This window comes from Somniosus microcephalus, chromosome 13 (assembly GCF_052327205.1).
Source record: "Somniosus microcephalus isolate GS21.2 chromosome 13, FLI_Smic_1.0, whole genome shotgun sequence".
Lineage (NCBI taxonomy): Eukaryota > Metazoa > Chordata > Chondrichthyes > Squaliformes > Somniosidae > Somniosus > Somniosus microcephalus.
The window spans coordinates 168,220,332-168,234,038 of record NC_140999.1 but is presented as its reverse complement, the minus strand read 5'-3'; the positions used below and the strand labels follow the sequence as shown (position 1 = coordinate 168,234,038).

Genomic DNA, 13,707 nt, shown 5'->3' with positions numbered 1-13,707 from the left:
GGGTGCTTGCTGACAGATGGCCATTGGGGCATCATGGCAACAGGGTGCTCGAAGTCAGGTGCAGATGGAGGGAATCAGAAGTTTGCATAAACAACACTCACCCTAACGACCCGAGTGAGGTCGTTGAATTTCTTCCTGCACTGAACAGGGCTCCTGGTCGCCATACTGCTGGAGTTGACCCTCAGAGAGACCTCCCTCCAAGATCGCCGGTAATCCTTTTGATTCAGCCTCCTGCCATTGTCAGGATACAGAACATCTCGACGGCGCTCCACTGCGGACACCAACTGGTCCAGAGCCTCAGTGCTGAAGCGCTCTGCTCTCTGTCTCACCTTCTCCATCCTCACCAAGTTTTTTGCGCCAGAGAAGGGCGAGCGCCGATTCTGAGGCCTACAGGGCGTTGAGTGTGGCAGCTCAGGCTGACTGACCCACCCCTTTAAGAGCCGGCTGGCGCCTGGAAGTCTCGTGGTTTTCGGTAATTGAGATCACCTGCGCTGCGCCCGTCCGTGCCGATATTGGGTAGCGCCTGAACTTTTGCGCCTTAGGAGCCCCGTACAACGTCTGAATTCATGCCTCAATCCCCTTTGGGGGCGATGCAACCCAATATCGCGCCAGGTAGCGATAAGTTTCATCTGGCTATAAACTTTGCGCAGCACCAGTTCTAACGCCTCAAGCGGGGCTATACCCAATTTCTAGGCCAAAGTACCTTACTCTATTCAATCAATCAATGATTTTGATAAATTCAACAAAGATGTATAAACTTGAAGAGTTAACCAGGTATTGGTGTTTAATAGGTTTTATGCATTATTTGGTGTCTCAGATAGTAATTGCATAAAATTACATAGCAATTACAACATAGAAATAGAATGTTCGGCCCAACAAGTCCATTACAAATGTCAAGCTTGATTGTAGCAGGTATAACATTGAATAACAATTACTCAGAAATCAATGTGAAACAATCAGGGTATCGCATTGGTTGATGTTATCCCATCTAGGTCACTACTTTATTTACAATGCATGTATCATTCATTCAAACAAAATTGGACCAGCTGATACTTTGAAGTGAACTCCATTATTCTAATTTAAAAAATATATATTTTTACTTCTTGTAGGATCCTTTATGATGGTAAACAGCTCTGGACGAATATCTGGACAGAAGGCTCATCTGTTACTGCCTTTATTAAAAGAGAATGACACACACTGCATTGACTTTCACTATTTTCTGTCAAGCAAAGATAGATCAAGTCCAGGTACTTTGAATGTCTATGTGAAAGTTAACGGTGGACCTCAAGGAAACCCTGTATGGAATGTGTCTGGGATAGTTACTGAAGGATGGATTAAGACAGAACTGGCTATTAGCACATTTTGGCCAAACTACTATCAGGTAAGATTACAGAATAATAGATATCTTAGTGTAAGGCTTCAACAGCCTGTATTACAGAGTGCCTTGTGTGCAGGTTCAGTTGTCAACATTGCTGAGTTCTCAGCTTAGCCTGTAACGCTGTATGAAAACCCCAGATGTTTCTTCATGAAGGCAAGAGGGAAAATGGAGGGAGAGTTATTTGTGGGCTGTTCCAGTATGGCTTCTAGTAACTGGCTCAGAGAAGCATGACAGAGGCTTCCAGGTACTTCGCCAACCCATTCTCTGAGTTTCAGTTGGTTTGTGGTTGAGGAAAAAGAGAGTGGATAACAAAAAAATGAATCATGCCCTACCCTCTAAAAAAATGAAGTGTGGCCAAAATAAAGTTGATCCTGCTCCAATGGTGACTCACACAGCTGACCCTCCCAGAGTATCGGGGGCAACACAAATAAATCAGACATTGCTCATGGGCACATTTTGGATGCTTGCTAGAATGGGAATGACACAAAAAGCAGCACTTAACATCCATGGGGGCAGAAGCCGGCACAACCAGTTCAAAAATTCAAAAAACTGTAGATATATAAGAGGGCCAATTTCATTTTTGTTGCCTTTAGTTTTCTGGGGTGTTCTATGCCAAAACCCATACCTCCACACCCTATGGGCTCCTCTTATGGCCCTTCATTGAGCTGGGTGTTGGTGTCTTTCCAGTGTTGAGGTGACTGGGAGTGAAAGTCATTGGAAATCCAGGAGGTGATGCCATTCCATTGGCCATGCCTCCTTTTCAATGTTAGGCTATTTATGCGGAAAAGATACTCTGCCACCACTCCGTCCCATGAGAAATGACATTCTATGCTGTTCAGACTGGAGACATTTCCAGGTCCCAGCGGATTTCCCTACCGTTTCAAATATGTATCCACTTCCCTTTTTAAAGGCAATATAGTTTTTCCTTCCACCACTATTTCTGGTAGGGTATTCAATATCCTAACAACTTTCTGTGTAAAATAAATAAACAAACTCTTCTAACCTTCCCCTTTGTTCTTTTGGTGATGGTCTTAAATTTATGTCCGCTAGTTACCAAATCACCGATCAGTGGAAACAATTTTCCCTGATTATTGTTTTCAAACTCTCAATTTTGAACACCTCTATTAGATCACTTCTTAATCCAATCTATTAACCTATTTATGACCTTGGAGGGGTAAAGCGCAGATTCACACGAATGATACCAGGGCTTAAAGAGTTAAATTATGAAGAGGGGTTGCATAAACTTGGCTTGTGTTCCCTTGTGTTTAGAAGGTTGAGGGAATGATCGAATTGAGGCCTTTAAAATGATAAAGGAATTCAATAGGGTAGACACAGAGGAATTATTTTCTATGGTGGGGAAATCTAGAACAAGCGGGTATAATCTTAAAATTTGAACTAGGCTATTTAGGATTGAAATCAGGAATAAATTTTTCACACAAAGTGTAGTGGAAATCTAGAAATCGCTCCCCCAAAGTGCTGTGGATGCTTGGTCAATTGAAATTTTCAAGACTGAGATCGATAAATTTATGTTAGGCTAGGGTAACAAGGGATATGGATCAAAGGAGGGGAAATGGAGTTGAGGTACAGATCAGCCATGATCTAATTGAATGGTGGTACAGACTTGAGGCTGAATAACCTACTGCGGTTCCTATATCTTCCTGAAGTAACTTACAGTCCTCTTCAAAGTTAATCATGTTCCATATTTTTGTGTCATTTACAAATATTGATGTTGTTGTCCCAGTAACCAAGTTCTGATCATTGATGCAAGATTTTGCAGATATGGCCACACAATATCATTATACATTTTTATAAGACCTAATAGACTGCAATATAAGGCAATATATAATAATGTGTTGTGTTGATCAGTGTATTGATGTAATAGCTTATATGGAAATAAGTGATTCATATTAGGACTTAACTTCAATATTAGAGTCCATTAATTTTATTGCCTATGAAGGAGTAGGGATTTAATTTATTCATCAGTGATTTTACCATTTCAGGTTATTTTTGAATCAGTTGCTTCAAAGGGCCATCCTGGATACATTGCTATAGATGAAGTTAGAGTACTCGCTCATCCTTGCAGTAAGTAATCATACTAAATTTGCCATAAAAGACATTTCCGATGTGTGCATGGAACTTCGATTTTCAAGTACAAATATATGTCTGTTGCGCAGTCATACTGAAATTTACATCTGGTGATTGTCTTTGTGGCTCTATGGATAGGTATGTTTGTAACACTACTCTGATGCAAATATTCCAAAACCCGTTTATCCAAATATTAATGTTTTCATGTTAGTAAAAATAATGTTCACAAGCTTCTCAGCATTTTGACAGTGCGTGTTCAACGTTTTCTGTAAGGTGGCAGCCACCTACTAGCTGTAATAGGCAGGGTAGATTTTCAGTTTAATATCGATAATTTAGGAAAACTATCCAAATTATTGGCTTATTTTGGGATAAACAAGCCAACATTTAACACATACTGTAATCAATCTCACCATTTTGGAGGAGGTTTTTAAAAATGGGAATCAATGTAGCATGGCAGAGCCCACTGGAAGTTGGTTAAGACAGAGGTGCTCGGTGAATAGGCCTTGGTCTTGGGTAGGATGCAGACTATGTATTGTATTTAATGTCCTGAAAATGATTTTGATTTAATGGGCTGATATTTATAGAGGCAGACAAGAAGAATCTGATGAAAAGCAACGCGAATGAGGGAAAAAAAAACATCTGGAGAAAGGACCTGTAATTGGAAAAATAGCAATGCTAGTGAGAGCAGCATTGTGTCAGCTGATTGTCAGGCTGCAGCTGAGTTTTCCTACCCTGAGACCTTTTTATGCTTTTTTTTCCCATTTCATGCTGGGAATAAATACATTCCAGCAGAAGCTGCATCAAATGATGGTCAGACTGCGAGCAATCCACAGATTGAGAATCTACAGAGTAGTGTGAAATGTTGACTGTTACAGGGAGCTAAATATGGAAATAAGCAAATGTACTCTTTTTTCAAATTGTTCCATTGGATCTTTTACATCCAGCCTAGATTATATAATCAAGTCGTAGGAGTGGGGCTTGAAGCCACAACCTTCCGGCTTAGAGGCAAGAATGCTGCTAACTGAGCCAAGCTGGCACCAAAGGTAGTGATTAGGTGATGGTAAGTTTGTGTTTTAAAAGACTGAAGAATGTAGGAGCAAAGGGAAGGTTGAGGGAGGTAAGAAGTTCCACAGTTTTGAGGTCCTGGAAAAGAAAGAGTCAGAAATTATTTGTTGAAAATATGCATCTACAATACTAGAAATTCAAAAGCAATCGATTGAATAGTTTGGATCATAAATAAATGTTTCAGTAATATTTATAATGATTACTAAGGTGAAGGTAACTTCAGGGACAAATGCTGCCCTTGTAAGCAGCACTCCCATGTATTTAAGTTTATCTTTGACATGTGGCGGTACCACCGGTTGTACCTTACATAAAGACACATAATTCCCTTTAACTTAAACGACGACCCCTTCTCCGCCGACGACGCACCAGCCCTTCAGCCTGCTGGTTGTGTTACCTACTACACGATTCGGCGTGAACAAAAGCATGCCACCCTCCCGGCTGTTTTCTCCTAAATCTACAACTGTTACAAGTGTTGCCGCCCTCCAGGCAGAGTTAACCCCTCCTGAAAGCAACAACAACCTGGACCGTTGCTGCCCTTTATCCAGTTTTCCCTTTAGCAAATGCAAACGTCTACTGAAGCTGCACACATCGAGGACGGGTCCAACGGGCATCCTGCGGCCGAGATCAGCCACGTGAAAGTTGCTGGCCTCACCGATCACTCATCAACGCAGCAACTCTTCACCCTCTGTTGTGTTCACGTCGTAGCACTATGGCACGCACCGTTTCACGTGTTCCAGCCTCCTGAAGGTTTCGCTCGCCTGTCGGTGAGTTCACCGACCTCACCAGTCAAGTCCTCCTGGATCGCCCATCGGCGTTCCTGCAGAGTTCGTCGGAACAAGGACTTGTTTCAACATCAACGGAGACATCGCCCGCGTTCGCCCAACCTGCCCGTCACTCTGACAAGGCCTGCTGTTTCGCACGTCTCCACGGTCCTTCGCCTGACGGATACGTTTTATTCGCCACGACGCGCGTAAGGATCCGCTCACGAGCAGCATCTTCATACCTCGCCTACCAAGTCGAGACAGCACGACCGCTGTGACCACCAGCTCGTCAGACCATCTCATCCTTGGACTTTCGTTAAAGCGAATTCTGGGGGGGCCCATGTGGCGGTACCACCGGTTGTACCTTACGCAAAGACACATAATTCCCTTTAACTTACCTGTTGGGGCCATTGCCCCTTTAAGACGCGCCCTAGCGCGCTGACGTCACGTCACGTACGACGTGATGTGCGTGCGCCGGCACAGCCCGGCCTAGCGTCTTCGCCCTCAAAGGCCAGCCGACGGGAGCGACGCGATCTTCCGCTCCCGCGGCAAGCACCGGCACAGCCCAGCCTCCCGACTTCGGCCTCAACGGCCAGCGACGCGCATCACGTGACGCCCTAAGCGCGGGAAACGCGAACAACGTGATGACGTCACAACACAAACGCGATGACGTCATCACGCTCCCCACAGGACTGCGAACTCAGTCCTCGTGGAGTCCCCGCTGGGACAAGACCTACACCACAGTGCTCCTACAGTCAGCCATCTTACCTGCTATCTTACCTGCTGTAATTAGCCTGTTCCTGTAAATAAACAACTTATTTATAGTTCGTCGAAGTCAAACTCTCTTATTTAGTGGCGATCTACACGAACCGCTACAGAGAGACAAAGGGAGTGAAATTGTAGATAGTGGTGACACAAAACAGGTGATATTGCCCTGCCCGATAGGCAGTTCCATATAGCCCCGTTTGGGGCGCTAAAACTTTAAAAGTTGAAAAATTAGCACCAGGCACTAATCATTCTCGCCTCCCACGAAATTCAGTTTTAGCATTCCAAGAGGGAAGTGGAGCCTAAATCAAGCACTAACCACTTCTCTTAGGGCGCTGAAGTCAGAGAGCGGGGCAGTAGTGGTGAGTGCTAAACAATTTTGAGCGCATTGTAAATGGCACTCTTTCATCACAGAGGCTGTTTCCCTCGCTTGAAGGGCCAATGATGCTGCACAAGCTAATTGTCGTCAGTTCTGTTTTGCAAGGCGACCTGGGTGACTGCCATTACAGCCCCAAACACACTCTCAAAGTGGAGGGCTTGGACATCTTGCACCAATGAGACATTTAATAACTTTGCGCAGGCACCGGACAGTTGCAAATAATAAAGGTTGCGCTGGCTGCAAAGCGTTCCCTTTAATTACCGCTCCCGAATTGGCCTGCCGAGTTCACAACGCCTCCTCTTGCCGGCGTTGTTGGTGCGAGGCGATAAAGCAGGGGGCGAGAGTCAATTTTCGTGACGTCACGATCTGTGAGGCACTAGAGGTCCAGGCGCTAAGAGTTAGTGCCAGCGTTAAACCGGCACTGAAGTTCGCGGGCGTCGCTGCATTCGCCGTGCCTGGGCGTTAACCCCTTAGTGCCCCGTTAGCACCTCAGCCAGGCGCTAACATGCCGAATTTCGCGGCCTATATCCTATAACGGGCGACAAATGTGATTCTGCCAATTTTGCGTCACCGCCCATGTCAATTTCACCCCCAAACACTCTACCAATCATATTTCCAAGATTTTTATGAGGGATCACTTTGCTCTGCATTTTTGGTATAAGTGGAATCAGTCTATTTAGATACCAAGCTCGGGAGATTTTGTTTTCAATCTCCACCAGATAGTTGCTGAGGCTGATCCTGGGGAGAAACAAAAATACAAACAGCTTGCAATCTGTCTCTGAAGAAAGCTATTTCATTGCCAAGGGTGTCCCTCTCGACAGAGTCCCTTGCTGCAACTATATTTGTGCAATCTAACTTCATGGCTGGTGGAACTCCTGATAATTTAGATGAAGACTCCCACAATCCTCTTATTTTTGACAATAAAAACCTTTGGCTCAGAGAAGATAAACTAGAAATACTGTTTTTATTGACTAGATATTGGGAATTTAGCAGAAAACGTGATGTACTTTGCAGCAAAGTTATATTATTAAAAAACAAGTAATACCAAAACCTAGCATGAGAATTCGTAGATGGCAAAAAGGCCATGTGCAGCTGAGAATAATAGCCTTCACTAGACAGAGATTTAGAACTAATGAAGACAAAACCTCAAGATAAACACTTATAATCAGTACCACTGATGAATAAGAAGGAACAACAACATTTTAAGAAGCTCCCTAAGCATCCATAGACATCCTCCACAGTGGGAGGCAAAACCTATTGCTTTAAATATATAATGGCAGTCTCCACATGACGAGGTATATTTGAGCATGCAACTCCTGTTATTTGGACTAAATGAAGTACTTATCTGAACTGACACAAAGTGAAAACTGAACACTAATCTTCCTTGAATTAGCTCATAGATAAAGTAGAATAAACCCACAAATCAAAGCAAACCTATAGTCAGAAAGTATTTAATATTATTCATCTACGCACTGAGGGGGAGGATTTTCAACTGCTGGCCATCTGTTTCTTGCCTGAAAAATGGGCGGCCAACAATTGAAAATCGGAGGTGGGGGTCTCCTCAAGCCACCCCATTAACACCCATTGATGCAATTTCCAGGCAGACCTGAAATTGGGCGAGCAGCTCCCCCAGCTGAAACAGACAGGAGGCTGCTTAAATATTGCAAATTGAGGTCCGATGCCAGTTGTAAGGCCCCAATTGTAATTTTCAGGTACAAATGGGCAGTGTGTGCACCGTGCATGTCCGCTCATTTGTACCAGTACTCCACCTGAGCTCTCATGAAAACGCCTACCCATTGCCAGCCTGTTTGAGGTCCTGCCCCAGGATTGCCTCCCCCCCCTCACCCCCTCGCAGGCCTGACCTCCTGGCCAACTCAGCATGGGAGCCAGCAAACTTCACGCCCTCCCAGAACCAGCAAGCTCCCATGCTGCCGGCAGCTTGTCAGTGGCATGTTAATGAGGCCCGGGCCTCCAAATAGCTCGAGCCTCATGCCGCCACATATGGGAGGCCGCTCCGCTGACTTTACACCCGTTTTCAGTGTGACTTGAAAGTCACTCCCTAAACCTATTAAATACACTTTTTTTTGAAAAATAAAAGCATTCATTCTAGTTTAGCTCCAGGGTTGCAATCTTATTTCTAAAGAGGCTTATTCACAATTTGGTGTGGGATATTATTTTAATAGAACAGCCCATGATATTCAAACCCCTCAAGCATTTGAGATGCCAGAAGGTTTTAAGCACCTCCAAACTTTGGATTTATTTAAACATAATAATTCTTTTAGTTGCAGCAATTTGATTTCTACCCACTAATGAGTACTAAACACTATGAACAGTGATTTATTTATTCTGAGAGTCACTGCTAGAACTCCAGCACTTACAAGTATTACTAAATACAAGGCAGAAAAATGCGTGGTGGTGGATCAGCTGCCGGTTATACATACCGTCCGAACTGAAGTCATAGGGGGAGAAATTCAGTTGTTAGCGCCAGCCGCTAGCGCCTTAAGAGGGCGATAAGTGGGGCGCGAAGCGGCTAGCGCCTGGGAGCGGCGAGACCTGCGCCTCTCGCGAAATTGAGCAGACATTTAGCGGCGGCGCAAAACCGCAACGCCGCTCAGCTGCGCGCGCAGATCCTTACGTCATTTCATGGTGCAATGCCCTTGGTGCGCACCGAACCGGAACTTCAGTGGCGCCCCCCTTTCCGCCTGGCGCTCCCAGCGACTGCTTGGCTGGAACGGTTCCCAGTCACTGTGGGACTTGGGGGGCGCTATTTAAAGGGGGCTCTTCCTGGCTTCTTAGTGGTAGCCATTTTTGGACCTCTCCTTCTGTGTGAGAGAGAGAGAGAGAGAGATTTGCAGAGACAAAGGGAGAGAGCTTTCTGCATTGACTCAGCGCTCGCACAGGTACTTCTGGCTTCAGCCCAGAACTTTGCAGTTGGATTGATTTTTCAGTGCCATAGCCTTGAGTGGCCACATATTATGGGGGCTGCAATGGGTGGAAACGTTGGGTTTCTCCATTGCATTGAGAGGGCTCAGAGACGCCGCGAGAGAGTGCCAATCATGGCCAGATGGAGGAGGGCCAACAGGCCTCGGCACAGGAGGCCTTACCCTCCCAGGGTATACCGCCAGCAGTTCTAATACCTCAACATGCCTGAGGAGCAGTGTATTCGGAGGCTTCGATTCAGAAGGGAGGTGGTCACTGAGCTCTGCCACCTGCTTCAGACAGATCTGCAGCCTCAGCTGAGGAGCAGGACGTCTCTGTCGGTGGCAGTGAAGGTGACAGTGGCTCTCAACTTTTATGCCACCGGCTCCTTCCAATCCGCTACTGGGGACATTGCCAATGTCTCCCAGTTCGCGGTGCATTGCTGCATCCGCCAAGTCACGAATGCCCTCTTCAAAAGGAGACGTCAATACATTTCCTTCCCCATGACCCTGGAGAAGCAGCAAGAGCACGCAATGGGATTTGCAAGAATAGCGGGCTTCCCCATGGTCCAGGGCGCCATTGACTGCACGCATGTGGCTTTGCGGGCGCCTCAAGAGAATGCCGAGGATTACTGCAACCGGAAGAGGTTCCATTCGTTGAACGTGCAGTTGGTGTGTGACCACAGACAGCTGATACTAGCTGTCAATGCCCGCTTTCCAGGCAGCAGCCACGACGCCTTCATCCTGCGCCAGACTTCTGTGGCAGACCTTTTCGAAGCCCCGGCTCACCCAGGAGGCTGGCTTCTCGGGGACAAGGGCTATCCTTTGTGCACCTGGCTGATGACCCCGCTCCGTGCGCCCAGCACCCCTGCTGAAGAACGATACAATGAGAGCCATCAAGCGATCAGGAACATCACTGAGCACACAATCGGCATGCTAAAGCAACGGTTCTGCTGTCTGGACCATTCCGGGGGAGCCCTTCAGTACTCGCCTGAGCAAGTCTCCCATTTCGTTGTAGTGTGCTGCATGCTGCATAACCTGGCTATCCTCAGGACTCAGCCATTGCCAGCAGACATTGGAGGACCACCAGAGGAGGAGGAGGAGGAGCACCAAGACGGGAGGGAGGCACAAAGTGCAAGGACCGTCCGTCAGCGGCTTATTGCAAGTCTGTTCTCGGCCCCCTCTGAGGGAATGGCTTGTGTCATTGAAAGAACATGAATGGAACGGTTCCGCAAACCCTGATCCGGTCAAGGCAACAAATAGTTCAAAGAGCAAACATGCACAATCTCAATAAAGACAATTATTTATTTAACAAACTCGTGCCCTTCCCGCATGACAAAGAAATACAGAGAAACCCCCAAAAAAAGTCAGACACATAACTGGCTCTCACAACCTGGAGACAATGAACAAAAGAGTTAACCAAAAATGACCATGATCCTCAGCATTCACTAAAAAAATTCACAGCATTTTGCCACACCTCCTACTTTTTGGCCTGCGAGGGTGATCTGCTTCGCTTGCGAGATTGGCCCCTTCCCACCCTGCAGCTCCTCCGCAATGGGACCCCAGTGGCTGCAGCAAGGCTGGGGGAAGGCTGCCAAGTGTCAGAAAGTGAGTCGGCAGATGCCCTTGGGGGATGGCCTGGACCAGCTCTGGGCCTGGAGGGCCCGGCTGCTGACTGCTCCAACTCTGCATGGGCGGCAGCAGTCTGTCCTACGGGTGGTGGCAGCTGCAGTGGAGGAGTGACAATGTTGGCAGCAGGAATGCTGCCATCCTAACAGAGCACAGGCACTCCCTGGACGGACGACACACTGGCACTCGCACGGGGCAGCACTGAAGCATGCGGAACAATCTGCTGAAGCACAGACTGCTGGCCTGCTGTGGCGCGGCGAGGGCCCCGGCGAATCCTGCCCGATCCAGCGAGGGTGGCAGCAGTCAGTGCTCATGTGGCCCTAATCTGTGTCTGCATCAGACCAGCCACTGACTGCATGGCACGACCAAGCACTTGCGTGGAAGTCGCCTGTGCTGCACCGAAGCCCTGCCGACTCCTTGCCTGTGCTGCACCGAAGACCTGCAGACTCCTTGCCTGTGCTGCCCCGAATTCCTGTACACTCCTTGCCAGTGACTCTATGAAGTCAGGCATCCTTGCCACTGCAGCCATGAGCTCAGTGTGCCTGTGCTCCGCCTGGGCGCCCATTTCAGCGAGGAGCCGCACCTCCTCTGCGCTCACTGTAGCAGGACTGGAGGCCAGACTCTCCCTCCGGGGAGAAGGCCGCCGAGCTTCCCTACCTCCCCCGCGTTGCTGCAGCCCGCTGGGCCACGGAGCTTCACCCTCCTCAGACCCTTCCCCCCTGCTCCCCTCCAGGGAACACGTGTTCCCATTATGGCCATGGGCTGCCTCGGCTGAGGGTGGCACTGATGGTCCAGCTTCCTCTTCCTCCTCCTCGCCTTCAGAATCACTCACAGTGGCAGCTTGAGGGCCCACCTCCTCAGCTGGTGAATCAGCATCTGAAAGCAGGGAGGTACAAGAGTTGCTTTAGCGTGAGGACAGGACGGCAGCGAGGGAGGCATGAGTGCTGCAATGCATTGTATTGGTTTGATCGTGGCAAAGAATGCTGGTGTGAGGCACAAGTGGAAGGAGAGAGGTCAAAAAGGTGATGACCTTACCATTGCTGTCCAGAATGGGGTCGGCATCTCCAGTGGCAACGGGGCCAATCATCCGGCCTGCCATAATCCGTTCCACTCACTACTCTAGATCGCGGAGGTCTTTAAGTTCAGGACAGCCTCCCCTGGTCCGTTGCTGCTGCCTCCTATTGTGCGCCAGCTTGCCCTGCAAGAGAAAGGACAGGCTCTCAGTACAGTGTGAAGCCCTGATCTTGGCTGCACTGCCTCCCATGGTCAAATAGCCCTTACAGTGTGTAAAGTGGTGAATGTGCATGCGAGTTTCATGAAAGGCCCATAGGTGTTGGATGAGGGCTGGGCATTGGGGCTTTCAGGACCCTTTGGCCATAAAGTGAGGTGCACATGCAGGGATGAAGAGGATACTGGAAAGGGTACTCACCCTGACAACCCGAGTGAGGTCGTTGAACTTCTTCCTGCATTGCACAGGGGTCCTAGGTACCATGCTGCTGGAGGTCACTCTGTGTGCCACCTCCCTCCAAGCTTTTCGATATTCGTTGGGCAGCGGCCTCCTGCCACTGTCCGGAAACAGGATTGATCACCTGCGCTCCACTGCACCAACCAGAACCTTCAGGGCCCCCTCACTGAACCGCTGCGCTCGCTCCCTGGTCGCAGCAGGTCTGTTCAGGCCGAGAATCAGGGCTCCAATGTGCAGGGCGTGGCTGCAAGCCAAATCGACCCTCCCCCTTTAAGAGGTGACCGGCACCAGCGTGTCTGCCTGCAATCGCTAACTGGCCGCACCTGCACTGCGCCCGCCCTCGGTGGTAGTGCCTCGCCTCTCCGGCTTAGCGCCTTAGGATAGTCGTGCAGCGCCTGCTTTAGCGCACCAAGAACCTCTTGGGGCGAAGCAAGTCAATTTCGCTGAAGGTGGCGATAATTTGCGCCAGGCGCTAAATTTAGCGCACACTTGACTATAGCGCCCCAAACGTGGCGATACTGAATTTCTAGGCCATAGAGTCATAGAGTTATACAGCACAGAAAGAGGCCCTTCGGCCCATCGTGTCTGCGCCGGCCATCAAGCCCTGTCTATTCTAATCCCATTTTCCAGCACTTGGTCCGTAGCCTTGTATGCTATGGCGTTTCAAGTGCTCATCTAAATGCTTCTTGAATGTTGTGAGGGTTCCTGCCTCTACCACCCTTTCAGGCAGTGAGTTCCAGATTCCAACCACCCTCTGGGTGAAAAAGTTTTTCCTCAAATCCCCTCTAAACTTCCTGCCCCTTACCTTGAAACTATGCCCCCCTGGTTATTGACCCCTCTACTAAGGGGAAAAGTTCCTTTCTATCTACCCTATCTGTCCCTCAAAATGTTGTACACCTCAATCAGGTCCCCCTCAGCCTTCTCTGCTCTAAGGAAAACAACCCCAGCCTGTCCAGTCTCTCTTCATAGCTGAAGCCCTCCAGCCCAGGTAACATCTCGGTGTATCTCCTCTGCATCCTCTCCAATGCAATCACATTCTTCCTATAGTGTGGCGACCAGAACTGCACACAATACTCCAGCTGTGGCCTAACTAGCGTTTTGTACAGCTCCATCATAACCTCCCTGCTCTTTATTCTATGCCTCGGCTAATGAAGGCAAGTACCCCATATGCCTTTTTAACCACCTTATCTACCTGTCCTGCTGCCTTCAGGGATCTATGTACATGCACACCAAGGTCCTACCATTCATTGTGTATTCCCTTG

The 13,707-nt window shown here is 48.2% G+C and overlaps 1 protein-coding gene across 8 annotated transcripts in view; it reads left to right on the top strand.

Annotated features, from left to right (window-relative positions):
* ptprt (protein tyrosine phosphatase receptor type T) overlaps window positions 1-13,707 on the top strand; it is a 1,756,894-nt gene that overhangs the window by 643,746 nt on the left and 1,099,441 nt on the right. For all 8 annotated transcript variants that reach the window (XM_086005548.1, XM_086005547.1, XM_086005549.1 and 5 more), the window contains exons 3-4: window positions 1,110-1,381; window positions 3,379-3,460. In XM_086005548.1, the coding sequence (XP_085861674.1) occupies window positions 1,110-1,381; window positions 3,379-3,460 (354 nt within the window). The remainder of the gene's footprint in view (window positions 1-1,109; window positions 1,382-3,378; window positions 3,461-13,707) is intronic.